Here is a 27418-nt window from a genome sequence, read left to right as displayed (position 1 = left end):
AGTACTGCAGCCAACTTCTAATGCTTCCTCTGTGTCTGACAGCTTTTTATTCCAGAACTGTGGAAGACAGCTTGTCTGGCAGCAGGCTGAAAATGCTGAGGTAGTAGCTCACCCTTGAGGTGACCTCATTCTGAGGCATTTTTTTACAGCATTTCTCAGGATTTCTCCATGAGATTTCTCTTTAGTAGCCCACTGTCATATCTGGCTTAATAACACACCCTTCACTGGTTGGATTCTCTTCGTTATATTACTCCTCCATTCCCATAAGTACTCTGCATTTCCGAAATAATCTGCTTACACTCAAATCCTTGTTTCATCTGTTTCTAGGCATACTCATACGAAGATATCTATCTGTAATTTTCAAATACTTCTACTAAAGCTCAGATGATTTATGTAAAAATTTAATAAAAGTTTAAAAAACATTTTATATATGATGTTTTATAAGTCAGATGTAAAAATACATAAACAGAAGGAAAGTTAAAGAAAAGTTAAAGAACACAGAGTTCTTTCTGTGTTCTTCAATAAAGATATTTGTCTATAAGTGTTTGTTTTAAAGCTGTGATGGGGGCATGAAAACTACTTTCAAATATTTAAAGGGCTAATAAGTAAAAGAAAAATTGATGTATTCATCATGATACTAAAGAAACCATAGAAAAAGAGCCTAGTGGAAGTCACAAGGAGAAGAATTTCTATTTAAATAAGAACTGTCTGGCAGTTAAAGCTGCTTCAAACTGGAATAAACTGTCTCTGGAAAAAGAGCATTTTTGTCAGTGACAAGTGCCAGACTGTGAGCGGAACCTGGCTGACTCTTGACGGGGGCAGTTGGCTGGAAGGATCTTTAACATCCCTCTCAACTTGGAGAGTCTCTAATTCTGAGCCTAATTAATCAAACTATGTGGATATCTGGGAATCATTTATGATTTCTTACTAATGATACTAGGAGTACTGGATTATTTGGAACCATATATTCATTCCTAGACCTTCAAATGTGAGATAAGGGATCACTGTAGCACTTTGTACAAATGGTAAATACACATTCACAAAACATAGAAGTGGAAAAAGATTTAGGAGTCTGGATAAATCATAAAATGTGGATCCAAAAATGTTAATTTAAAAATTGACATTATTGACACTGACTTTAGTCAGACCATGAAATAGGTCTAGTTTCATACAATTTTCCGGCATTTGAAATATGTAAGCCAGAGACCATCAAGAAGTGGTCAGTTTGGGGCTTCCCTGGTGGTGCAGTGGTTGAGAGTCCGCCTGCTGATCCAGGGGACACGGGTTCGTGCCCCAGTCCGGGAAGATCCCACATGCTGTGGAGCGGCTGGGCCCGTGAGACATGGCCACTGAGCCTGCGCGTCCGGAGCCTGTGCTCTGCAACGCGAGAGGCCACAACAGTGAGAGGCCCACGTACCGCAAAAAAAAAAAAAAAGATCAGAAATAAATTCAAGAAGCAATCTCATTTACCACTGCATCAGAAAGAATAAAATACCTAGGAATAAACCTATCTAAAGAGACAAGAGACCTGCACTCCAAGAAGTATAAGATGCTGGAGAAAGAAATCAAAGAAGACACTAACAGATGGAAATATATACCATGTTAATGGATTGGAAGAATCAATATTGTCAAAATTACTACACTACCCAAGGCAATCTACAGATTCAATGCAATCTCTATCAAAATACCAATGGCATTTTTCACAGTAGAACAAAAAAAGTCTTAAAATTTGTATGGAGACACAAAAGACCCTGAATACCCAAAGCAATCTTGAGAAAGAAAAACAGACCTGGAGGAGTCAAGCTCCCTGACTTCAGACTATACTACAAAGCTGTAGTCATCAGAACAGTATGGTAATGGCACAAAAACAGAAATATAGACCAATGTAACAGGATAGAAAGCCGAGAAATAAACCCATGCACCTATGGCCAATTAATCTATGACAAAGGAGGCAAGACTACACAATGGTGGAAATACAGTCTCTTCAACAGATGTTGCTGGGAAAACTGGGCAGTTACATGTAAAAAAATGAAATTAGATCATTCTTTAACACCATGCACAAAAATAAAGTTGAAATGGGTTAGAGACCTTAATGTAAGACTGGAGACTATAAAAGTCTTAGAGTAAAACATAGGCAGAACACTCTGTGACATAAATCACAGCAATATCTTTTTCATTCTGTCTCCCAGAATAATGGAAATAAAAATAAAAATAAACAACTGGGACCTAATTAAACTCAAAAGCTTTTGCACAGCAAAGGAAACCATAAACAAAACTAAAAGACAACCCACAGACTGGGAGAAACTATTTGCAAATGATGTGACCAACAAGGGATTGGTCTCCAAAATTTACAAACAGCTCATGAGGCTTAATATCATCAAAACAAACAACCCAATCAAAAAATGGGCAGAAGACCTAAATACACGTTTCTCCAAAGAAGACATACAGATGGCCAAGAAACACATGAAAAGATGTTCAACCTCACCAATTATTAGAGAAATGCAAATCAAAACTACAGTGAGGGCTTCCCTGGTGGCGCAGTGGTTGAGAGTTCACCTGCCGATGCAGGGGACACGGGTTCGTGTCCCGGTCCAGGAAGATCCCACATGCCGTGGAGCGGCTAGGCCCATGAGTCATGGCCGCTGAGCCTGCGCATCTGGAGCCTGTGCTCCACAACGGGAGAGGCCACAACAGTGAGAGGCCCGCGAACCACCCCCCCCCCAAAAAAAACTACAGTGAGATATCACCTCACACCAGTCAAAATGGCTATCGTCAAAAAACCCACAAACGATAAATGCTGGAGTGGGTGTGGAGAAAAGGGAACCCTCCTACACTGTTGGTGGGAATGTAGATCAGTACAACTACTATGGAGAACAGTATGGAAGTTCCTTAAAAAACTAAAAATAGAGCTACCATATGACCCCGAAATCCATTCCTGGGCATATATTCAGAGAAAAACATGGCCCAAAAGGATACATGCACCTCAATGTTAATTGCAGCACTGTTTACAATAGCCAAGACATGGAAGCAACCTAAATGTCCATCGACAGAGGAACTGATAAAGAAGATGTGGTGTATATATATATATACAATGGAATATTACTCAGCCACTAAAAAGAATGAAATAGTGCCATTTGCAGCAACATGGATGGACCTAGAGATTGTCATACTGAGTGAAGTAAGTCAGACAGAGAAAGAGAAATATCGTATGACATCCCTTATATGAGGAAGTTAAAAAAGAAATGATACAAATGAACTTATTTACAAAACGAAACAGACTCACAGATTTAAAGAATGAACTTATGGTTGCCACGGGGGAAGGAAGGGAGGAAGGGATAGTCAGGCAGTTGGGGATTGACATGTACACTGCTATATTTAAAATGGATAACCAACAAGGACCTACTGTACAGCACAGGGAACTCTGCTCAATGTTATGTGGCAGCCTAGATGGGAGGGGAGTTTGGGGGAGAATGGATACATGCATATGTACAGCTGAGTCCCTTTGCTGTGCACCTGAACTATCACAACGTTGTTAATCGGCTCTACTCCAATGTAAATAAAAAGTTAAAAAAAAAAAGCATGAGTAAATGGTGAAAAGATGCTGATATTGTGAAAAGACTTAGCGATTCAAAGAGAGGGACTGAAGAACCAATCTGAACATTCAGCACAAATAACACCCAGCAAAAGAAATATTTTCAGGAAGTAGGGAGGGACTTGAAAAAATTCTTTTACTTGTATCTTTAGGGAAAGTTGAGATGCTATTATGTTGATTTAAAAAGATCAATCTGAAAATAATAAAAAGTTCTTAAAAAGAAAAAAATAAAGTAAATTACAGATATGTAACATGATGTGAGGAATTCCAGGAAGGATTACTCTCCTAAAAAAACCTGAAGTTGTACCATTCATAATTTATTTTGTTAGACAGTACCTTTTGACATTCTTTCTTTTCCCCCTCCTTCTCCCATCCTCTCTTTACCATTCCTCTTACTGTCCTCTTACCTACCTTGATAGGTAAGGTAATATTCCTTTACCATGTAATATTCTTTAACATGTAATATTCTTTACCATGTAATATTCTCTTTACCTCTCTTTACCATGTAATATTACCATGTAATATTCTCTTGTAATATGTAGTGGATTAACATATTAACATTTAGTGAGAATTGTGGTAATATTATTTTGGCCCCTTTGTTCATCCCCCAGACATGTCTAGCAAAACCTTGACTCTAGATTAATTTAACCATCTGCCTTCATTATACACCTGGGCTTCTGAACACTGCTAGAGAAAATTATACAGTCAGGTGTCTTGGATCCACAAAAAAAACTTAGTCAACAATCCATTTATCATCTCATCAAAAAGAATAAAATATATAGTAATAAACCTACCTAAGGAGCCAAAAGACCTGTACTCAACTATAAGATGCTGATGAAAGAAATTAAAGATGACACAAACAGATGGAAAAATAAACCATGTTGTTGGACTGGAAGAATCAATATTGTTAAAATGACCATACTACCCAATGCAATCTACAAATTCAATGCAATCCCTATCAAATTACCAATGGCATTTTTCAAAGAACTGGAACAAAAAAATTTTAAATTTGTTTGGAAACACAAAAGACCCCAAATAGCCAGAACAATCTTGAGAAAGAAGAACAGAGCTGGAGGAATCATGCTCTCTGACTTCAGACTATACTACAAAGCTACAGTCATCAAAACAGTGTTGTACTAGCACAAAAACAGACACATAGATCAATGGAACAGGATAGAGAGCCCAGTAATAAACCCTCGCACTTATGGTCAATTAATCTGTGACAAAGGAGGCAAGAATATACAATGGAGAAAAGACAGTCTCTTCAATAAGTGGTGCTGGGAAAACTGGACAGCTACATGTAAAAGAATGAAATTAGAATATTCTCTAACCCCATATACAAAAATAAACTCAAAATCAATTAAAGACCTAAGTGTAAGACTGGATACTATAAAACTCTTAGAGAAAAACATAGGCAGAACACTCTTTGACATAAATCGCAGCAATACTTTTTTGGGATCTGTCTCCTAGGGTAATGAAAACAAAAGCAAAAATAAACAAATGGGACCTAATTAAACTTATAAGTTTTTGCACAGCAAAGTAAACCATAGACAAAATGAAAAGACAACCTATGGACTGTGAGAAAATATTTGCAAAAGATGCATCCGACAAGGGATTAATTTCCAAAATATACAAACAGCTTATACAGCTTAATATCAAAAAAAAACAAGCAACCCAATCAAAAAATGATCAGAAGACCTAATGGACATTTCTCCGAAGAAGACATATAGACAGCCAGCAGGCACATGAAAAGATACTCAAAATCACTAATTATTAGAGAAATGCAAATCAGAACTACAATGAGGTATCACCTCACACCAGTCAGAATGACCATCATCAAGAAGTCTACAAATAATAAATGCTGGAGAGGGTGTGGAGAGAAGGAAACCCTCCTACACTGTTGGTGGGAATGTAAACTGGTGAAGCCACTATGGAGAACAGTATGGAGGTTCCTTAAAAAACTAAAAATAAAGTTACCATATGAGCCAGCAACCCCACTCCTGGGCATATATCTGGAAAATAAGAAAACTCTAATTCTAAATGATACATGCACCTCAGTGTTCACAGCAGCACTATTTACAATAGCCAAGACATAGAAGCAACCTAAATGTCCATCAACAGCTGAATGGATAAAGAAGATGTGGTGTATATATATATATATATATATCCATACAATGGAATATTACTCAGCCATAAAAAAGGATGAAATAGTGCCATCTGCAGCAACATGGATGGACCTAGAAATGATCATATTAAGTGAAGTAAGTCAGACAGAGAAAGACAAATATCATATGATATCACTTATATGTGGAATCTAAAAAAATGATACAAAGAAATTTATTTACAAAGCAGAAATAGACTCACAGACATAGAAAACAAATTTATGGTTACCCAAGGGAAAAGGGAAGTGGGGGGGGAATAAATAAGGGATTTGGGATTAACAGTTGAACATTACCATATGTAAAACAGATAAACAACAAGGACCTACTGTATAGCACAGGAACTATATTCATTATCTTGTAATAATCTATAATGGAAAAGAAAGTGAAAATGAATATATATATTAAAAATGTATATATATATATATATAACTGAATTACTTTGCTATACACCTGAAGCCTTGTAAATCAACTATACTTCAATAAAACGTTAAAAGAATTCTTAGACTCCAACTGTAACTAGCATTCAAGTTACCTAGAAGCATTTCTACATGTACTACAATGTCTATTTAAGGCCCAGGAGAATAAGGAATCCTAAAATAATATTAAGAATATTATCGCAATGATGAACCAGAGATGGGGTTCTGGCCAGGAAACAGAACAAAGTTTTCCGTCTCATTCACTCCTTCCATACTAAACTCCTTCCACCCTGCCACCACTTCTGTACAGTTGCAATGTCTTTCTTGATTCCATACTTGCCCCCAAATATTCATTCTCCATATAGCAACCATGGTGAGCTTTTAAAAATGCAAATCAGATCAGATAATTCCCTTGCTTACTCTCAGTGGCTTCCTGCCATACTTAAACTGAAACTCATTCTTATGAAAGCCTATCAGACTTCACATGATCTGCCTGCTCCCCTAACTTTTGCCTACTCCTCTCTCTCCACACTGGCATTCTTGCTGATCCTCAAAACTAAAGCATGTGTCCACCTCTTTTGCACTTGTTGTTCCCTCTGACTAGAACACTCTTCCTTAGAGTTTGACATGGTTCACTTTCTCAGTTCATTCAGGACTCTGTTCATATATTACCTTCCTCTACCTCCACACCTATCCTCTTTCTTATACCATTAGCACAAGTGTTGAGATATATCAGTACTCAAGGTTCTACTTACTACTGCATAAGGGAATTTTGATGGAGCAAGTTACATACTCCCATATACTATTTCTACTGTGTCAGTGGCCTATAATATGCCTACACATGGAAAGGCAGATGTATCTTTGTATGCTTCAGAAAGATATAAACTTGTTAAAGCAACAGTCTAGAGAAGGCTTGGTGGCCATGATGGTGGAGTAGGAAGACCCTGAGTTCACCTACTCCCATGGACATACACAAATTACAACTATTTACAGAGGAACTATCTATGAGACATTCTATGGAGCCCAGCAGCATACTTGCCTCTGGTCACCAGAGCTATATGCTCTAGGGATGCCCTCTACCCAGGCTGTGGCAGGGCTGAGTACTGTGGGTGCACTGATAGGAGGGACTAGTCCCCAGCCTGATTGGCTGTCATGGCCTGCCTCACGTGGTGGCTGCCAGCCCATGTGTGGGAAGGGCTAGGTCCCTGCACAGATGGCTGTGTGGCCTGGGAGTTCTTGGAACTGCTGCTGGTCCACTGGTGGATGGGTCAGTTCCTGGTGCTAATGCACTAGAAGAAAGATTCCAGTATGGCGCTTGCCAGCACCAGTGACCTCATGATAGAAGGAGCTCCCCAAAATGGCTGCTGCCAGTGCCTATATTCCCAGTGGGAGTCCTAGTTGCCTCCTGCCTCACCAGGAGGCCCTTCAAGATCAGCAGGTGGGTCTGACTAGGCTCCTTTCAAATTACTGCCTCTATGAACACAGTGAGAATCTTAACAAAAAATCAGAAAACATAAAGAAGAACCAAACAGAGCTTAAGAATATAATAACTAAAATTTAAAAATACACTAGAGGGAATTCCCTGGCAGTCCTGTGGTTAGGACTTTGTGCTTCCACTGCAGGGGGCGCAGGTTTGATCCCTAGTTGGGGAACTAAGATCCATGATATGGCAAAAACAAGCAAACAACAACAACAAAAAACCCACCAGATGGAATCAACAGTAGAATACATGATACGGAAGAACAGAGTAGCAAACTGGAAGACAAACTGGAAGTAGCAAACTTCAGCAAACTGGAAGACAGAGTAGTGGAAATCACCCAAATTGAATAGAAAAAAATAAAAAAGAATTTAAAAAATGAGGGTCATTTAAGAAACCTCTGGGACAACATCAAGCATACTAACATTTGAATTATAGGGGCCCCAGAAGGAGAAGAGAGAAAAAAGAGGCAAGAACTTATTTGAAGAATAATGGCTGAAAAATTCCCTAACCTGAGACAGGAAACAGACATCCAGGCTCAAGAATCACAAAGAGTCCCAAACAAGATGAACCGAAAGAGGACTACAACAAGATACATTATAATTAAAATATCAAAAAGATAAAGAGGGACTTCCCTGGTGGAGCAGTGGTTAAGAATCCACCTGCCAATGCAGGGGACGCGGGTTCAAGCCCTGGTCCGGGAAGTGTGCCACAACTACTGAGCCTGTGTGCCACAACTACTGAAGCCTGCGCACCCGTGCTTCTCAATAAGAGAAGCCACCGCAATGAGAAGCCCACATACCGCATCGAAGAGTAGCCCCCACTCAGCGCAACTAGAAAAGCCCGCACGCAGCAACAAAGACCCAATGCAGCCAAAAATTAAAAATAAATAAATAAATTTATATTAAAAAAAGATAAAGAGAAACTATTAAAAGCAGCAAGAGAAAAGCAACAAGTTACATAACTATAAGCTGACTTTTCAAAAGAAACTTTGCAGGCTAAAAGGGAGTGGTACAATATATTCAAAGTGATGAAAGGAAAAAACCTATAACAAAGAATACTCTACATGGCATGGCTATCATTCAGATTCGAAAGAGAGATAAAGAGTTTTACAGACAAACAAACCTTAAAAGAGTTCAGCAGCACTAAACTGGCTTTCCAAGAAAAGTTAAAGGGACTTCTCTAAGTGGAAAAGAAAAGATCACAACTAGAAATATGAAAATTACAAAAGGAAAAATCTCATTGGTAAAGGCCAACATACAGTGAAGGCAGTAGAGCAACCACTTAGAAAGGTAGTAGGAAGGTTAAAAGACAAAATTAATAAAATCATTATTGTTAAAATGACCATACTACCCAATGCAATCTACAAATTCAGTGCAATCCCTATCAAAGTAACAAAGGCATTTTACACAGAACTAGAACAAATAATTTTAAAATTTGTATGGAAACACAAAAGACCCCAAATAGTCAGAACAATTTTGAGAAAGAAGAACAGAGCTGGAGGAATCACGCTCCTTGATTTCAGTCTATGCTACAAAGCTACAGTAATAAAAACAGTATGGTACTGGCACAAAAACAGACACATAGATCAATGGAACAGGATAGAGAGCCCAGAAATAAACCCTTGCACTTATGGTCAATTAATCTGTGACAAAGGAGGCAAGAATATACAATGGAGAAAAGACAGTCTCTTCAATAAGTGGTGCTGGGAAAACTGGACTACATGTAAAACAATGAAATTAGAACATTCTCTAGCCCCATATACAAAAATAAACTCAAAATGGATTAAAGACCTAAATGTAAGACTGGATACTATAAAACTCCTAGAGGAAAACATAGGCAGAATACCCTTTGACATAAATCACAGCAATATTTTTTTGAGTCCATGTCCTAAAGTAAAGTAAATAAAAGCAAAAATAAATAAATGGGACCTCATTAAACTTAAAAGCTTTTGCACAGCAAAGGAAACCATCAACAAAACAAAAAGACAGCCTACTGAATGGGAGAAGATATTTGCAAATGATATGACTCATAAGGGGTTAATATCCAACATATATAAACAGCTCATACAACTCAACATCCAAAAAAAAACTCGATTAAAAAATAGCAAGGGATTAATTTCTAAAATATACAAACAGCTCATCAGCTCAATATCAAAAAAACAAAAAATCCAGTCAAAAAATGGGCAGAACTAAATAGACATTTCTCCAAAGAAGACATACAGATAGACAACAGACACATGAAAAGATGTTTAACATCGCTAATTATCAGAGAAATGCAAATCAAAACTACAATGAGGTATCATCTCACACCAGTCAGAATGGCCATGATCAAAAAGTCCACAAATAGTAAATGCTAGGGAGGGTGTGGAGAAACAGGTACCCTCTACACTGTTTGTGGGAATGTAAATTGATGCAGCTGCTATGGAAAACAGTATGGAGGTTCCTCAAAAAACTAAAAACAGAGTTGCCATATGATCCAGCAATCCCACTCCTGGGCAGATATCCAGATAAAACTGTAATTCAAAAAGATACATGTACCCCTATGTTCACAGCAGCATTATTCACAATAGCCAAGACATGGAAACAACCTAAATGTCCACTGACAGATGAATGCATAAAGCAGTTGCTTCTTTACTTGAGCATTCTGTGCTCTGCCCTTGACTCTGGTTTGCCACATTTGTGTTTTGAGTGTGCCCTGGGACAGGAGGGTTTAAGTGCTAATGTCCAACTTCCAGCCTGGTTACTGCAGCCCTGGTGTATTCTTATTTGACCATTTCACACCCACTAATCATTCACACCCACTGGGAACTCTGATCCATGAATTATATAGTGGGATTGGGTTTCCAAGAAGTAGGAAAAATCAGAAAGCACACAGGTTAGTTCCTGAGCCTGGTGCAGCTGCAGCATGAACACCAGGGGTTACCATATCTGGCAGGCTATATTGCAAAGCAGCTTCAACAACCACTGATGAGTCACAAAGCTGCTTGGGCTTTGTCCCATGCATATTAGAGAGGCTACACTGGGTTCTAGCTCTGAATTCACCTTGGAGACCTCTTCATTTCCAAGTTCTAATCACTACTTCTCACAAGACCCCTGAGAGAGGTATATGCCCAAGCAACAAGGGCAAAGGGAAAGCAAGCAGTACTTTAGTTTTAGGTTAGTGAGACCATATGCCCTAGTTTGTCAGGGCAGTGCTGGATGTGTGGGTATAATTATTGATAACACCTTTTTTACTCCCAAAGTGTACCAGTTTTGATTATAAATTATACGGCTACCCTAATTATATACAGCATACATACTCAACATAAAACTTTCCCCTTCCCCCTGTCCTCTAAGCTCTGGAGGGAATATGGAATCATTAGAAATTAGACAGACAAGGAAAGGCGTATAGAGTCAAAGAAAGGAACCAAAGTCATTCCTAGCATTAAAGTAAAATTGGCAGCCAGAATTTTGTTACACCTCTTAGAGTGAAAACAATGCACTCATAAAGGGAGTTCTCAGGGTAGAATTTTAAGGCTCCTGAACCTAGAGAATGACATCCCAAAAAAGAAGTGTGGTGAAGCAGGAAGGAGATGCAGGAAAGTCATGCAGATTGGACCAGAACAGAGACTAATCCCTTAGCCAAAATGGCAGAAAGAGGAACAAAAAGATGATACCAGAACTCATGATACAGCAGAGGGCCTTATCTTGGGCTCCTTGGATGGACCTTGGGGTCTATGGAACTTCTGTGAATTATAACTAAAACTTCTTGTGTATAAAAATTTTTCTGGAAGATATATCCATAAATTTCATCAGAATCTCAAAAAGTTCCCTCAAAGTTAAGAACAATTGCTTTATGATGTTTTCAGTTCTGATACATATTAAAAGAGATATCAATATTAAAAGACAGTTTTTTCATTCAGGTGTGTGAGTTTAGTCATTCTCAACACATCTACTACTAGTCTTACAAAATCCTGAGTTAAATAAGTCTTAACTGGGCCAGGTGGGCCCTATTTGAGTTTTACAATAACAATTCCAATACCCAGCATGGAGAAAACCAGATAAACAGCATTGTTAACAAAATACTCTGTTAACACAGCTTATTTCTGTCTAGGCGAGTTGCACATTACAGAAGCACTTGGTAATTCTGTAATTCCCGAGAGAGAGAGTTTTTCAGCTTCACCACCAGGTTAAGTATTAATAAAATATCATTCGAGATAAAAATAAGAGAGGTACCTTATGTGTAAGAAACTAGACTGGTTCTGCAATGCCGTTTGAGGACACTTTGTTTCCTTTTGACCTGTGGTTTAGTTTCTTCCTTCTGAGTATGTGAGCTAGGGTGTGATTGGCTTACATGGATTTTACTTGTAATAAAATACTGAGTTGTAGTCAACTCTACCTCTGCTACAGTAAACCCCATACTTGTTCCTACCATTAAGTATCTGGATGCCCTTGTGGAACTCACTTAACTTCTCTGGGCCTGAGGTTCCTTATCTCCAGACATGAATGAGAGCACTGGATTTCATTAGATGTTATCAAAGTTTCCTTCCAACTGTCTGGTTTAATGGCACTGTATTTCTAGGAAGGCATCTGTGTTTATCATTCTTAAGTTTGTGCAACAAACTCCTGAGGAGGAGAGGCACATTCTGCTCATTCAGGATAATATCTAAGACAAAAAATAAATAAAGATAAAACATCAATTGAGCACTTTAGATAGCTTGTAAGGGAGCCTCTCGGGGAAGCTTTCTTTCTCCCAATTCCTCTTCTTCCTTCTGGAGAAGACTGATGAGCTACATTCCAGGAGTCTGTTTGGACCACCTGCCATAGTGGATGGGACCATCATGCAGCAAAAGTCACACACACACATGTGCAGAATGAATTCTCTCTTCCTTCTCATACCCACAAGACTTGTTCTAGCTGGCTCTTTTGTATCATCTTTCCCTTCACATAAATCAAATGCAAAACTAAGCCAAGTTCCACTTCTCAGTGGGAAGGGTCCTGGCCTTCGTGCCCTCTTCCCTGTCTTGGGCACAGAAGTTCTTACAGGACTCCTGTCCTTCTGGCCTCCTTTACAGAACATAAGAAGTTCCCGGTATTCAGAGGTAGGACACATGCCTCTATGAAAGTACCAGAACACGGCCCGTGGTGGAGAGAGGAGTGTATGAGGCTGAGGGCCCAAGTAGGCCCATATAATATTTGGTAACCCTACCATAGTTATACACACCATATTATATATAACATTCCCCTGAGGTGGAAGAATTTCTTCCTGATTACAGCCTGACTGAAAATGGGTCCCTCTGTTGGGCAAAATTATGAGGCTTTTAGATTATCCCCAGCTCTAGCACAGCAGTGGCATTCCTATTTAATAACATATGAGCTGTTTTCATTTTGACAATTGTGATGGCCCTGAAGAATGACTACCCCCTCTTTACTTCATGGCTCTTGTAATAGCTTAGATGATACTGCTGGAAATTCAAAATCCAATATATTTTACTCCAGAAATACAAAATCTCCTGCATTTTACTCCAGAGAAAGTAACTTTTAGTATGTGTCATGCCATGCAACATCTAGATCCAAATAAAATCATTGTTCTTCCTTCACAGCTATGACCTTTGTCTTCTTGAGTTAGTATGTAGTTGAATTCTTCTTTATAATGACTTAGGCTGGACTGCAGCAGTCTTCTGTTCTTATGCAACACCGTGATTACTTAAATACTTGGATATGTTTCTTGCTATCTGAATTCTTATTGCTAAGAACCCAGAGCATTAAATCTGCTCTTCTCTGGCTTCTATAAAAGCTCTTAGAGGCCCATACCAATCAAGGCTCAAACTATATTAAAAACCGCTACAGCTTTATGCACGTTGGCTTGGGAATCTCTCCATCTACTCTGAAGGTCTTTTTTATTTTTTTAAAGATTTTTTTTTGATGTGGACCATTTTTAAAGTCTTTATTGAATTTGTTACAATACTGCTTCTGTTTTGGTTTTTTTGGCCACAAGCCACGAGGCATGTGGGATCTCAGCTCCCCAACCAGGGATGGAACCTGCACCCCCTGCATTGGAAGGCGAAGTCTTACCCACTGGACTGCCAGGGAAGTCCCTACCCTGAAGGTCTTTGCTCAACATCAGCTTCCTTTGGCCTTCACCTCATTCAATTTCAGGCCTTACTGGCTTTCGTTATCTAGCTCCATTTTGACATATGACCAGTTTCCACCCATTTACCTTATCTCTTTTAAAACTTGGATTGGATAATTGTCTTCAGGTAAAAGCTAAAGGGTGAGGAAGCCTATTGATGTGCTCTATATAGGTCAGCTTTCTGGAGGAGAAAACAGGGTAGAGAAGGGTAGAGACGAGGGAGAAATGGAAGAAAGCCAACACAATGGCAAACTGAGGGTCAGGCATTTTGCTCTTCTCTGAGTTTTTCCTTCACTCTGACCCTGAAGCATTGTTCTTTCACCAAGCAAATAGATCTTCAGCAACCTCACCCTATGAGTCCTCCAGCCACATTCAGAAATGCTGAAGTATTGGGGTGAACACAGCTCAGGATGACAACATGGGACCTTACCTCATAAAACAGTGGTACCCAAAGGTGTCTTTCTCGAGCATGAGAATTCTTACGTCTTCTTGCAAATGAATTCTCTCTTCCTTTTACTCTTTCAATGTGAATAAAATAATCAATATATATCCATGTGCCAACAAACTGCCATGGTAGTTCCCAGACTTCAGTCTTACGGCTTTTTTTGAATGGCACGTATTTTTAATGTGGTCCTTCTTTAGTCTATTTTAGGACTATTTATAGCCATTGTGTTAAGTGTTAAGCATTGTTATGGACTGAATATTTGCATGCTTCCCAAATTCCTATATTGAAGCCCTACCCCAAGTGTAACTGTATTTGGAGATAGGGCCTATATATAGATAATTAAGGGTAAATGATGTCATAAGAGTGGGGCTCTGATCTGATAGGATTAGTGTCCTTATATGAAGAAACACCAGAGAGCTCACTTCTCTCTCTGTACACAGAAGAAAGGCCATGTGAGGATATAGTAAGAACATCATCATAGTGAGAAGACAAGCTAGGAAGAGAGCGCCTACCAGAAAATGAATCAGCTAGAACCTTGACCTTGGAAGCTCAGGTTCATTGCAGCATTATTCAAATTATCCAAGACATGGAAAAAAACGTATGTGTCTGTCAAAGGATGAATGGATAAAGAAAATGTGAAATATAAATACATATATACATGCACAAACATGCACATACACACACCCACACACATATACATATACAATGGAATACTTTCTTTCATAAAAAAGAAGTAAGTCCTGCCATTTACAACAACATGGATGAACCTAGAGGACATTATGCTAAATGAAATAAGCCAGACAGAAAAATACAAATACTGTATGATCTCAATTATCTGTGGACTCTAAAAAAATTGAACTCATACAACCAGAGAGTCAAACAGTGGTTGCTAAAAGCTGGAGGGCAGAAGAAATGGGGAGATGTCAGTCACACGGTATAACTTTCAGTTATAAGATGAATAAGTTCTGGGTATCCAATGTACACGATGGTGACTGTAGTTAATGATTCTGTATTGTATAATTGAAATCTGCTGAGAGAGTAGATCTTAAGTGTTCTCATCACACACACACACACGCACACACACACACACAGTAACCATGAGAAAAAAAACAGCAGAATATACATTCTTCTCAAGAGCACATGGAACATTCTCAAGGAAAGATCACATGTTAGGCCATAAAAAAAGCCTCAATAAATTTAAAAGAACTGAAATCATACAACATATGTTCTACCACAACAATGGAATAAAATTAGAAATCAATAACAAGGAAATTTGGAAAATTCTCAGATATGAGGAAATTGAACAACACACTCATAAATAATCAGTTGGTCAAAGAGTAAATCACAAGGGAAATTAGGAAATATGTTGAAATGAATGAAAATGAAAACACACACACAAAAAACTTATGGAACAGCTAAATATATGCTTAGAGTGAAATGTATACCTATAAGCACCAGTATTAAAAAAGAAGATCTCAAATCAGTTGCCTAAAGTTTTGCCTTAATAAACTAGAAAAAGAAGCATAAACTAAATCCAAAGCAAGCAGAAAGAAGAAAATAAAGACTAGAGTGCAATAAATGAAATGGAAAATAAAAAATAGAGAAAATCAACAAAATTAGAAGTTAGTTCTTTGAAAAGATCAACAAAATCGACAATCCTTTAGCTAGACTGATAAAGAAAAAGAGAGAAAACTAAAAGTATTAATAGTACAAATGAAAAGGAGCTATTTACTACGTTACAAAAATTAAAAGGAGGAGGGAGGGAATCCAGATGGCGGAATAGGAGAATGCAGAATTCGTCGCTCACGGGTACATTGCAAATTTATCTACAGATGGAACAATTCCCACAGTTCACCCGCTGAACATTAGCAGAAAACTTTGGACACCTAAAAAAAAGAAAGAAAAGAAAAAAAAGAAAAGAGGAATCAAAAAAGGGACCAGCAACCATGGTGAGAAGCTGAAGGTGAGCGGAGGTCCCCACACTCAGAAAAACTCCCTCACGGTGGGAGAATCAGCTGTGACAGAAAAGCACGTTTGGGGGATCAAAGGAGAATGCAGCAGACAGTCTGTGGAAGGCAGGACAAAGTAAGAACTGTATTCAGGGTCTACACCACTGCTCTGCACATTCCTGAATCACGAGTCACCTGTTGCAAAAGGGGGCTGGGTGCTAGAAAGTGGGGTTTGGAGTGTGGACCCAGGGAAGGGACAGCTGTTGGCTGTGAAAAGACAGCCTGAAGGGACAGGAGTAAGAAACTCCACAACTGGGTAAGTCTGCAGAAGAAGCCTGAGATACCATAAAAGCACAGGGTCATTGTCAAGTGGTGTGCAAGGGGCAGAGCCATTATAAGCCCTTTTGCCAACCCCCAACCGCCAGCTTCTTCACCCTCTGCGGGCACTGGGAGGAGCTCCCATCTGAGCAGGCCCACTCCCCCGCCTGGGCCAGGGTCTCCTCCTCCTGCGTGGGCTCCGGGGGCCTGAGCACTGCCCATCCCAAAGCCTCCTTGGGAATCAGGCCTGGGCACCCCTGCCTGGGACAAGAGCCTGAAGATGCTGGAGGGGGCTGAGTGCTAAAGCGTGGGGCTGGGAGAACGAATCCAGGGAGAGGAATGCTGTGGGCTACACGGATACAGCAGAAGGGACGGGAGTGAGGGGAGGTGTGGCCAGGAATGACCCTAGAGGAAGAGCAGGCTGCCTGGAAAGGGAGGAACCATTGTTGAGAGGCATGCGGGCGGGCGGGGGCAGGCTGCCCCTGTTCCCATTTGCCAGCGCCACAGTCTTTTCCAACTGTTTGCTGGACCCGTTGCTGCGGGCAACTTGCAGACACTTCAATTGTGGCCACAGTATCCAGGCCACAACATGAGTGAGAAAGGGTGCCCCAAGCAGCCGCTGCTTTTGCTCTCTCCTGCCTGGGCAAGGAACAGACTCCCGAGGGTGGCGCACACAGTGAGGTGGGGTCAAAACCAAAACTGAGCTTCAGGGGCAGTGCGACTAAGGAAGAGAAATGGAAATCTTGCCATGCACCTGCACAAGCTGTGGATTAAACCCCCGATGTCGGCTGGGTAAATCCTGCATCTGTGGAATACCTGAACAGACGACGACTGTTTCAACATTTGAGACTGGTCTAGCTGTCACAGCATTGGACTCTGGGGACAAGTGCACTCAGGAATCGGGCCAGGTCAGAGTCTCTGCTGGCTCCACAGTTCCCACAGCAGGTCCAGAGACCTACCTAGAGGTATTGGAGGGCCTCCTGAGGAGGCGGGGATTGGCACTGGGTCACTCTGGGAGCAAGTACACTGACAGAGGAGGCCCCAGGAAAATATTCTTAGTACTAATATTATTTTTTTGGTTTTTTTGCTCAGCTGTTGGTGTTGTTGCTTTTATTATATTTTATCTTTTATATTTGATTTTTATTCTTATATTCTTAATCTTTTTTCAAAATATATTATTTAAAATTTTTCTATTTTTACTTTACTGTTGTTGCTTTGTGGTTTTTTCCTTGCTTTTGTTCTTTGATATCTGTTTTTTATTTTATTTCTTTTTTTTCATTTTTTTGAATTTTATTTTATTTATTTTTTATACAGCAGGTTCTTATTAGTTATTCATTTTATACATATTAGTGTATACATGTCAATCCCAATCTCCCAATTCATTCCACCCCCACCCCCACCCCCTGATGCTTTCCCGCCTTAGTGTCCATACGTTTGTTCTCTACTTCTGTGTCTCTATTTCTGCCCTGCAAACTGGTTCATTGGTACCCTTTTTCTAGGTTCCACATATGTGCGTTAATATACGATATTTGTTTTTCTCTTTCTGACTTACTTCACTCTGTATGACAGTCTCTAGATCCATTCACGCCTCTACAAATGACACAATTTCATTCCGTTTTATGGCTGAGTAATATTACATTGTATATGTGTACCACATCTTCTTTATCCATTCGTCTATCGATGGACATTTAGGTTGCTTTCATGACTTGACTATTGTAAATAGTGCTGCAGTGAACATTGGGGTGCATGTGTCTTTTTGAACTATGGTTTTCTCTGGGTATATGCCCAGTAGTGGGCTTGCTGGGTCATATGGTAATTTGATTTTTAGTTTTTTAAGGAACCTCCATACTGTTCTCCATAGTGACTGTATCAATTTATATTTCCACCAACAGTGCAAGAGGGCTCCCTTTTCTCCACACCCTCTCCAGCATTTGTTGTTTGTAGATTTTCTGATGCCCATTCTAACTGGTTTGAGGTGATACCTCACTGTAGTTTTGATTTGCATTTCTCTAATAATTAGTGATGTTGAGCAGCTATTCATGTGCTTCTTGGCCAGCTGTATGTCTTCTTTGGAGAAATGTCTATTGAGGTCTTCTGTCCGTTTTTTGATTGCGTTGTTTGTTTTTATAATATTGAGCTGCATGAGCTGTTTATATACTTTGGAGATTAATCCTTTGTCTGTTGATTCATTTGCAAATATTTTCTCTCATTCGGAGGGTTGTGCTTTCGTCTTGTTTGTAGTTTCCTTTCCTTTGCAAAAGCTTTTAAGTTTCATTAGGTCCCACTTGTTTATTTTTGTTTTTATTTCCATTACTCTAGGAGGTGGATCAAAAAAGATCTTGCTGTGATTTATGTCAAAGAGTGTTCTTCCTATGTTTTCCTCTAAGACTTTTATAGTGTCCAGTCTTACATTAAGGTCTCTAACCCATTTCAACTTTATTTTTGTGCCTGGTGTTAGGGAGTGTTCTAATTTCATTCTTTTACATGTAGCTGTCCAGTTTTCCCAGCACCACTTATTGAAGAGACTGTCTTTTCTTCATTGTATATCCTTGCCTCCTTTGTCATAGATTAGTTGACCATAGGTGCGTGGGTTTATCTCTGGGCTTTCTATCTTGTTCCATTGATCTATATTTCTGATTTTGTGCCAGTACCATAATGTCTTAATGACTGTAGCTTTGTAGTATAGTCTGAAGTCAGGAAGTCTGATTCCTCCAACTCGGTTTTTTTCCCTCAAGACTGCTTTGGCTATTCGAGGTCTTTTGTGTCTCCATACAAATTTTAAGATTTTTTTGTTCTAGTTCTGTAAAAAATGTCATTGGTAATTTGATAGGGATTGCACTGAATCTGTAGATAGCTTTAGATAGTATAGTCATTTTCACAATATTGATTCTTCCAATCCAAAAACATGGTATATCTCTCCATCTCTTGGTATCATCCTTAATTTTTTTCAGCAGTGCCTTATACTTTTCTGCATACAGGTATTTTGTCTCCCTAGGTAGGTTTATTCCTAGATATTTTATTCTTTTTGTTGCAGTGGTAAATGGGAGTGTTTACTTAATTTCTCTCTCAGATTTTTCATCATTAGTGTATAGGAATGCAAGAGATTTCTGTGCATTAATTTTGTATCCTGCAACTTTACCAAATTCATTGATTAGCTCTAGTAGTTTTTTGGTGGCATCTTTAGGATTCTCTATGTATCGTATCATGTCACCTGTACACAGTGACAGTTTTACTTCTTTTCCAATTTGTATTCATTTTATTTCTTTTTCTTCTCTGATTGCTGTGGCTAGGACTTCCAAAACTATGTTGAATAATAGTAGTGAGAGTGGACATCCTTGTCTTGTTCTTGATCTTAGAGGAAATGCTTTCAGTTTTTCACCATTGAGAATGATGTTTGCTGTGGGTTTGTCATATATGGCCTTTATTATGTTGAGGTAGCTTCCCTCTATGGCCACTTTCTAGAGAGTTTTTATCATAAATGCGTGTTAAATTTTGTCAGAAGCTTTTTCTGCATCTATTGAGATGATCATACGGTTTTTATTCGTCTATTTGTTAATATGGCTTTTCACATTGATTGATTTGCATATATTGAAGAATCCTTGCATTCCTGGGTTAAATCCCACTTGATCATGGTGCATGATCCTTTTAATGTGCTTCTGGATTCTGTTTGCTAGTATTTTGTTGAGGATTTTTGCATCTATGTTCATCAGTGATATTGGTCTGTAATTTTCTTTTTTTGTAGTATCTTTGTCTGGTTTTGGTATCAGGGTGATGGTGGCCTCATAGAATGAGTTTGGGAGTGTTCCTTCCTCTGCAATTTTTTGGAAATGTTTGAAAAGGATGGGTGTTAGCTCTTCTCTAAATGTTTGACAGAATTCACCTGTGAAGCCATCTAGTCTTGGACGTTTGTTTCTTGGAAGATTTTTTAATTACAGTTTCAATTTCATTACTTGTGATTGGTTTCTTCATATTTTTTATTTCTTCCTAGTTCAGTCTTGGAAGGTTATAACTTCCTAAGAATTTGTCCATTTCTTCCAAGTTGTCCATTTTATTGGCATAGAGTTGCTTGTAGTAGTCTATTAGGATGCTTTGTATTTCTGTGGTGTCTGTTGTAACTTCTCCTTTTTCATTTCTAAATTTATTGAGTCCATTTCCTCTTTCTCTTGATGAGTCTGGCCAATGGTTTGTCAATTTAGTTTATCTTCTCAAAGAACCAGCTTTTAGTTTTATTGATCTTTGCTATTGTTTTCTTTGCTTCTATTTTATTTATTTCTGCTCTGATCTTTATGCTTTCTTTCCTTCTACTAACTTTGGCTTTTGTTTGTTCTTTCTCTAGTTCCTTTAGGTGTAAGGTTTGATTGTTTATTAGGGATTTTTTTTTATTTCTTTAGGTAGGCTTGTGTCCCTATAAACTTCTCTCTTACACCTGCTTTTGCTACATCCCATAGGTTTTGGATCTTCGTGTTTTCATTTCATTGTCATCTCTCTCTGGGTATTTTTTGATTTCCTCTTTGGTTTCTTCAGTGATCTCTTAGTTACTGAGTAATGTATTGTTTATCCTCCATGTGTTTGTTATATTTTTTTCCCTGTAATTGATTTCTAATCTCATAGCATTGTGGTCAGAAAAGATGCTTGATATGATTTCTATTTTCTAAAATTTACTGAGGCTTGATTTCTTACCCAAGATGTGATCTATCCTGGAGAATGTTCCGGGCACACTTGAGAAGAAAGTGTAATCTGCTGTTTTTGGATGGAATGTCCTACAAATATCAATTAAATCTATGTGGTCTATTGTGTCATTTAAAGCTTGTGTTTCCTTATTAATTTTCTGCTTGGATGATCTGTCCATTGGTGTAACTGAGGTGTTAAAGTCCCCCACTATTATTGTGTTACTGTCGATTTCCTCTCTTATAGCTGCTAGCAGTTGCCTTATGTATTGAGGTGCTCTTATGTTGGGTGTCATATATGTTTATAATTGTTATATCTTCTTCTTGGATTGAGTCCTTGATCATTATGTAGTGTCCTTCCTTGTCTCTTGTAACATTCTTTATTTTAAAGTCTATTTTGTCTGATATGAGTATTGCCACTACAGATTTCTTTGATTTCCATTTGCATGGAATATCTTTTTGCATCCCCTCACTTTCATTTTGTATGTGTCCCTAAGTCTGATGTGGGTCTCCTGTAGACAGCATATATATGGGTTTTTGTATACATTCAGCAAGCCTGTGTCTTTTGTTTGGAGCATTTAATCCTTTCACGTTTAAGGTAATTATTGTTATGTATATTCCTATGAACATTTTATTAATTGTTTTGCATTTGTTTTTGTAGGTTCTTTTCTTCTCTTGTGTTTCCCACTTAGAGAAGTTCCTTTAACACTTGTTGTAGAGCTGGTTTGGTCGTGCTGAATTCTCTTAGCTTTTGCTTGTATGTAAAGCTTTTGATTTCTCCATTGAATCTGAATGAGATCCTTGCTGGGTAGAGTAATCTTGGTTGTAGGTTCTTACCTTTCATCGCTTTAAATATGTCATGCCACTCCCTTCTAGCATGTAGAGTTTCTGCTGAGAAATCAGCAGTTAACCTTATGGGAGTTCCCTTGTATGCCATTTGTTGTTTTTCCCTTGCTGTTTCCAATAATTTTTCATCGTCTTTAATTTTTGCCAATTTGATTACTATGTGTCTCGGCATGTTTCTCGTTGGGTTTATCCTGTATGGGACTCTCTGCACTTCTGGACTTGGGTGGCTATTTCCTTTCCCATCTTAGGGAAGTTTTTGACTATAATCTCTTCAAATACTTTCTCGGGTCCATTCTCTCTCTCTTCTCTTTCTGGGACCCCTATAATGCGAATCTTGTGTTTAATGTTGTCCCAGAGGTCTCTTAGGCTGTCTTCATTTCTTATCATTCTTTTTTCTTTATTCTGTTCTGCAGCAGTGAATTCCACCAGTCTGTCCTCCAGGTCACTTATCCGTTCTTCTGCCTCAGTTATTCTGCTATTGATTCCTTCTACTGTAGTTTTCATTTCAGTTATTGTATTGCTCATCTCTGTTTGTTTGTTCTTTAGTTCTTCTAAGTCTTTGTTAAACATTTCTTGCATCTTCTCGATTTTGCCTCCATTCTTTTTCTGAGGTCTTGGATCACGTTCACTATCATTATTCTGAATTCTTTATCTGGAAGGTTGCCTATTTCCACTTCATTTCGTTGTTCTTCTGGGGTTTTATCTTGTTATTTCAGCTGATACATAGCCGTCTGCCTACATCTTGTTTATCTTTCTGTGAATCTGGTTTTTGTTCTACAGGCTGCAGGATTGTAGTTCTTCTTGCTTCTGCTGTCTGCTCTCTGGTGGTTGAGGCTATCTAAGAGGTCTATGCAAGTTTCCTGATGGGAGGGACTGGTGGTGGGTAGACCTGGCTGTTCGTCTGGTGGGCAGAGCTCAGTAAAACTCTAATCCACTTTTCTGCTGCTGGGTAGGGCTGGGTTTCCTCCCTGCTGTTTGTTTGGCCTGAGGTGACCCAGCACTGGAGCCTACCCAGGCTCTTTGGTGGGGCTAATGGTGGACTCTGGCAGGGCTCACGCCAAGGAGTACTTCCCAGAACTTCTGCTGCCAGTGTCCTTGTCCTCACTTTGAGACACAGCCACCACCCCCCACCTCTGCAGGAAACCCTCCAACACTAGCAGGTAGGTCTGGTTCAGTCTCCTATGGGGTCACTGCTCCTTCCCCTGGGTCCTGATGTGCGCACTACTTTGTGTGTGCCCTCCAAGAGTGGAGTCTCTGTTTCCCCTGTCCTGTCAAAGTCCTGCAATCAAATCCCGCTAGCCTTCAAAGTCTGATTCTCTAGGACTTCCTCTTCCTGTTGCTGGACCCCCAGGTTGGGAAGCCTGACGTGGGGCTCAGAACCTTCACTCCGATGGGTGGACTTCTGTGGTATAAGTGTTTTCCAGTTTGTGAGTCACCCACCCAGAAGTTATGGGATTTGATTTTATTGTGATTACGCCCCTCCTACTGTCTCATTGTGGCTTCTCCTTTGTCTTTGGATGCGGGGTATCTTTTTAGGTGAGTTCCAGTGTCTTCCTGTCCGTGATTGTTCAGCAGTTAGTTGTGATTCTGGTGCTCTCGCAAGAGGGAGTCTTTTTCATGTTTTTTTTGTGTATATTTTATGTTTTCTTTGCTTCTTTTGCTCTGTTTGTTTTCTGTTTTTTATTTTTCATTCTTTGTTTTTGTTAGTTTAGTTCTTACTGTTCTAATTTTAGCATTTTTGTTTTTCTGTTCCTTCATTTTCCTTAAATTTTTTTTCCTCTTTTTTCTGAGAGTGTGTGTGTGCATGTGTGTGTGTTGTGCTGTTGTTGCTGCTGTTTGTTTGATGTTGTTTTGCTATTCGTCTTGGGTTTTGTTCATCTGTTTGCTTCCTTTAATTTTTACTTTTTTTTCCTTTCCTTTTTTTTTTCCTCTCTTTTCTCTCATGTTTTGCTGTGCAGCTGGTGGACTCTTGGTTCCCTGGCCAAGGGTCAGGTCTGTGCTTCTGAGGTGGGAGCACAGAGTCCAGGACACTAGACCGCCAGAGAATTCCTTGATCCAGGGAATATTAATCAGCGTGCGTGCTCCCAGACGTATCCATATTAACACCAAGTCCAAGTCCCACACAACAGCCTGCAGGCTCCAGTACTAGACACCTCACACCAAACAACCAGCAAGACAGGAGCACAGCCACACCCATCAGTAAACAGGCTGCCTAAAATCGTACTAAGCTCACAGACACCCAAAAACACACCACCTGAAGAGGCCCTGGCCTTCAGAGGAAAAGAATCAACTCCACCCACCAGAGTGCAGGCACCAGGCCCTCCCACCAAGATGCCTACACAAGCCCCTGGACCAACCTCATTCACCAGGGGGCAGACAAGAGAAGCAAGAGGAACTACGACCTTGCAGCCTGTGGAAAGAAGACCATAAACACAGTAGGTTAGACAAAATGAGATGACAGCGAAATATGTTACATAGGAAGGAGCAAGGTAAAATCCCACAAGACCAAATAAATGAAGAGGAAATAGGCAATCTACATGAAAAAGAATTCAGAGTAATGATAGTAAAGATGATCCAAGATCGCGGAAATAGAATGGAGACATGGGTCGAGAAGATTTACAAGGACCTAGAAGAACTAAAGAACCCACAATCAGTGATGAACAATAACTGAAATGAAAAATACACTAGAAGGAATCAACAGCGGAATAACTAAGGCAGAAGAACGAATAAGTGAGCTGGAAGACAGAATGGTGGAAATAACTGCCAAAGAACAGAAGAAAGAAAAAAGAATGAAAAGATTTGAGGACAGTCTCAGAGACCTCTGGGACAACGTTAAATGCACTAACATTCAAATTATAGGGGTCCCAGAAGAAGAAGAGAAAGGGAAAGGGCCTGAGAAAATATTTGAAGAGATTATAGTTGAAAACTTCCATAACATGGGAAATGAAATAGCCACCCAAGTCTAGGAAGTATAGAGAGTCCCAGGCAGGATAACCCCAAGGAGAAACATGCCAAGACCCATATGAATCAAACTAACAAAAATTAAATGAAAGAAAAAATATTAAAAGCAGCAAGGGAAAAGCATCAAATAACCTACAGTGGAATTCCCATTAGGTTATCAGCTGATTTTTCAGCAGAAACTCTGCAGGCCAGAAGGGAGTGGCAGGACATATTTAAAGTGATGAAACGCAAAAACCTACAACCAAGACTACTCTACCCAGAGAGGATCTCATTCAGATTTGATGGAGAAATCAAAAGCTTTACAGAAAAGCAAAAGCTAAGAGAATTCAGCACCACCAAACCAGCTTTACAACAAATGCTAAAGGAACTTCTCTAGGCAGGAAACACAAGAAAAGAAAGAAGACCTACAAGGACAAACCCAAAACGATTAGGAAAATGGTAATAGGGACATACATACAGATAATTACCTTAAATGTAAATGGATTACATGGTCCAACCAAAAGACACAGACTAGCTGAATGGATACAAAAACAAGACAAGTGTATACGCTGTCTACAACAGACCCACCTCAGACCTAGGGACACATACAGTCTGACAGTGAGGGGATGGAAAAAGATATTCCATGCAAGTGGGAATCAAAAGTAAGCTGGAGTAGCAATATTCATATCAGACACAATAGACTTTAAAATAAAGAATATTACAAGAAACAAGGAAGGACACTGCATAATAATCAAGGGATCAATCCAAGAAGAAGATATAACAATTGTAAATATCTATGCACCCAACATAGGAGAACCTCAATACATAAGGAAAATGCTAATAGCTATAAAAGGGGAAATGGACAGTAACACAATAATAGTGGGAGATTTTAACATCCCACTTACACCAATGGACACATCATCCAGATAAAATAAATCAGGAAACACAAGCTTTAAATGACACAATAGACCATATAGACTTAATTGATATTCATAGGATATTCCACCTGAAAGCAGTAAAATACAATTTCTTTTCAAGTACACACGGAACAGTTTCCAGGATAGATCACATCTTGGGTCACAAATAGAGCCTTAGTAAATTTACGAAAACTGAAATTGTATCAAGTATCTTTTCCAACCACAATGCCGTGAGACTAGATATCAATTACTGGAAGAAATCTGTAGAAAATACCAATACATGAAGGCTAAACAATACATTACTAAATAACCAAGAGATCACTGAAGAAATCAAAGAGGAAATCAAAAAATACATGAAGGCTAAACAATACATTACTAAATAACCAAGAGATCACTGAAGAAATCAAAGAGGAAATCAAAAAATACCTAGAAACAAATGACAAACAAACAAAAAATACCTAGAAACAAACGACAACCCAAAAACTATGCGATGCAGCAAAAGCAGTTCTAAGAGGGAAGTTTATAGCAACACAATCCTACCTCAAGAAGCAAGAAACATCTCAAATAAACAACCTAACCTTACACCTAAAGCAATTAGAGAAAGAAGAACAAAAAAACGCCCCAAAGTTAGCAGAAGGAAAGAAATCATAAAGATCAGATCAGAAATAAATGAAAAAAGAAATGAAGGAAACAATTGCAAAGATCAATAAAACTAAAAGCTGGTTCTTTGAGAAGATAAACAAAATTGATAACCCATTAGCCAGACTCATCAAGAAAAAAAGGGAGAAGACTCAAATCAAGAAAATTATAAATGAAAAAGGAGAAGTAACAACTGACACTGCAGAAATATAAAGGATCATGAGAGATTACTACAAGCAACTATATGTCCATAAAATGGACAACCTGAAAGAAAGGGACAAATTCTTAGAAAAGCACAACGTTCAGAGAGTGAACCAGGAAGAAATAGAAAATATAAACAGACCAATCACAAGTACTGAAATTGAGACTGTGAGCAAAAATCTTCCAACAAACAAAAGCCCAGGACCAGCTGGCTTCACAGTGGAATTCTGTCAAACATTTAGAGAAGAGCTAACACCTATCCTTCTCAAACTCTTCCAAAATATAGCAGAGGGAGGTACACTCCTCAACTCATTCTACAAGGCCACCATCACCCTGATACCAGAACCAGACAAAGATGTCACAAAGAAAGAAAACTACAGGCCAATAGCACTGATGAACATAGATGCAAAAATCCTGAAGAAAATACTGGCAAGCAGAATCCAACAGCATATTAAAAGGATCATACACCATGATCAAGGGGGGTTTATGCAGGAATGCAAGGATTCTTCAATATACACAAGTAAATCAATGTGATACACCATATTAACAAATGGAAGGAGAAAAACCATATGATCATCTCAATAGATGCAGAGAAAGCTTTCGACAAAATTCAACACTGATTTATGATAAAAGCCCTCCAGAAAGTAGGCATAGAGGGAACTTACCTCAACATCATAAAGGCCATATATGACAAACCCACCACCGACATTGTTCTCAATGGTGAAAAACTGAAAC

General features: G+C 39.0%; 1 protein-coding gene across 7 annotated transcripts in view; it reads right to left on the bottom strand.

Moving 5' to 3' along the window:
• TEX9 (testis expressed 9) overlaps positions 1-27418 on the bottom strand; it is a 208828-nt gene that overhangs the window by 109868 nt on the left and 71542 nt on the right. For 5 of the 7 annotated variants that reach the window (XM_082647496.1, XM_082647491.1, XM_082647493.1 and 2 more), the window contains one exon: positions 6081-6119. The exons of the other annotated variants lie outside the window; for them this stretch is intronic. In XM_082647496.1, the coding sequence (XP_082503622.1) occupies positions 6081-6119 (39 nt within the window). The remainder of the gene's footprint in view (positions 1-6080; positions 6120-27418) is intronic. 7 annotated transcript variants of the gene reach the window in all.

The sequence above is a fragment of the Grampus griseus genome, assembly GCF_964374135.1.
Source record: "Grampus griseus genome assembly, chromosome: 2".
NCBI lineage: Eukaryota > Metazoa > Chordata > Mammalia > Artiodactyla > Delphinidae > Grampus > Grampus griseus.
The sequence above is the reverse complement of the archived record's forward strand: the minus strand, read 5'-3'. Positions and strand labels throughout refer to the sequence as shown.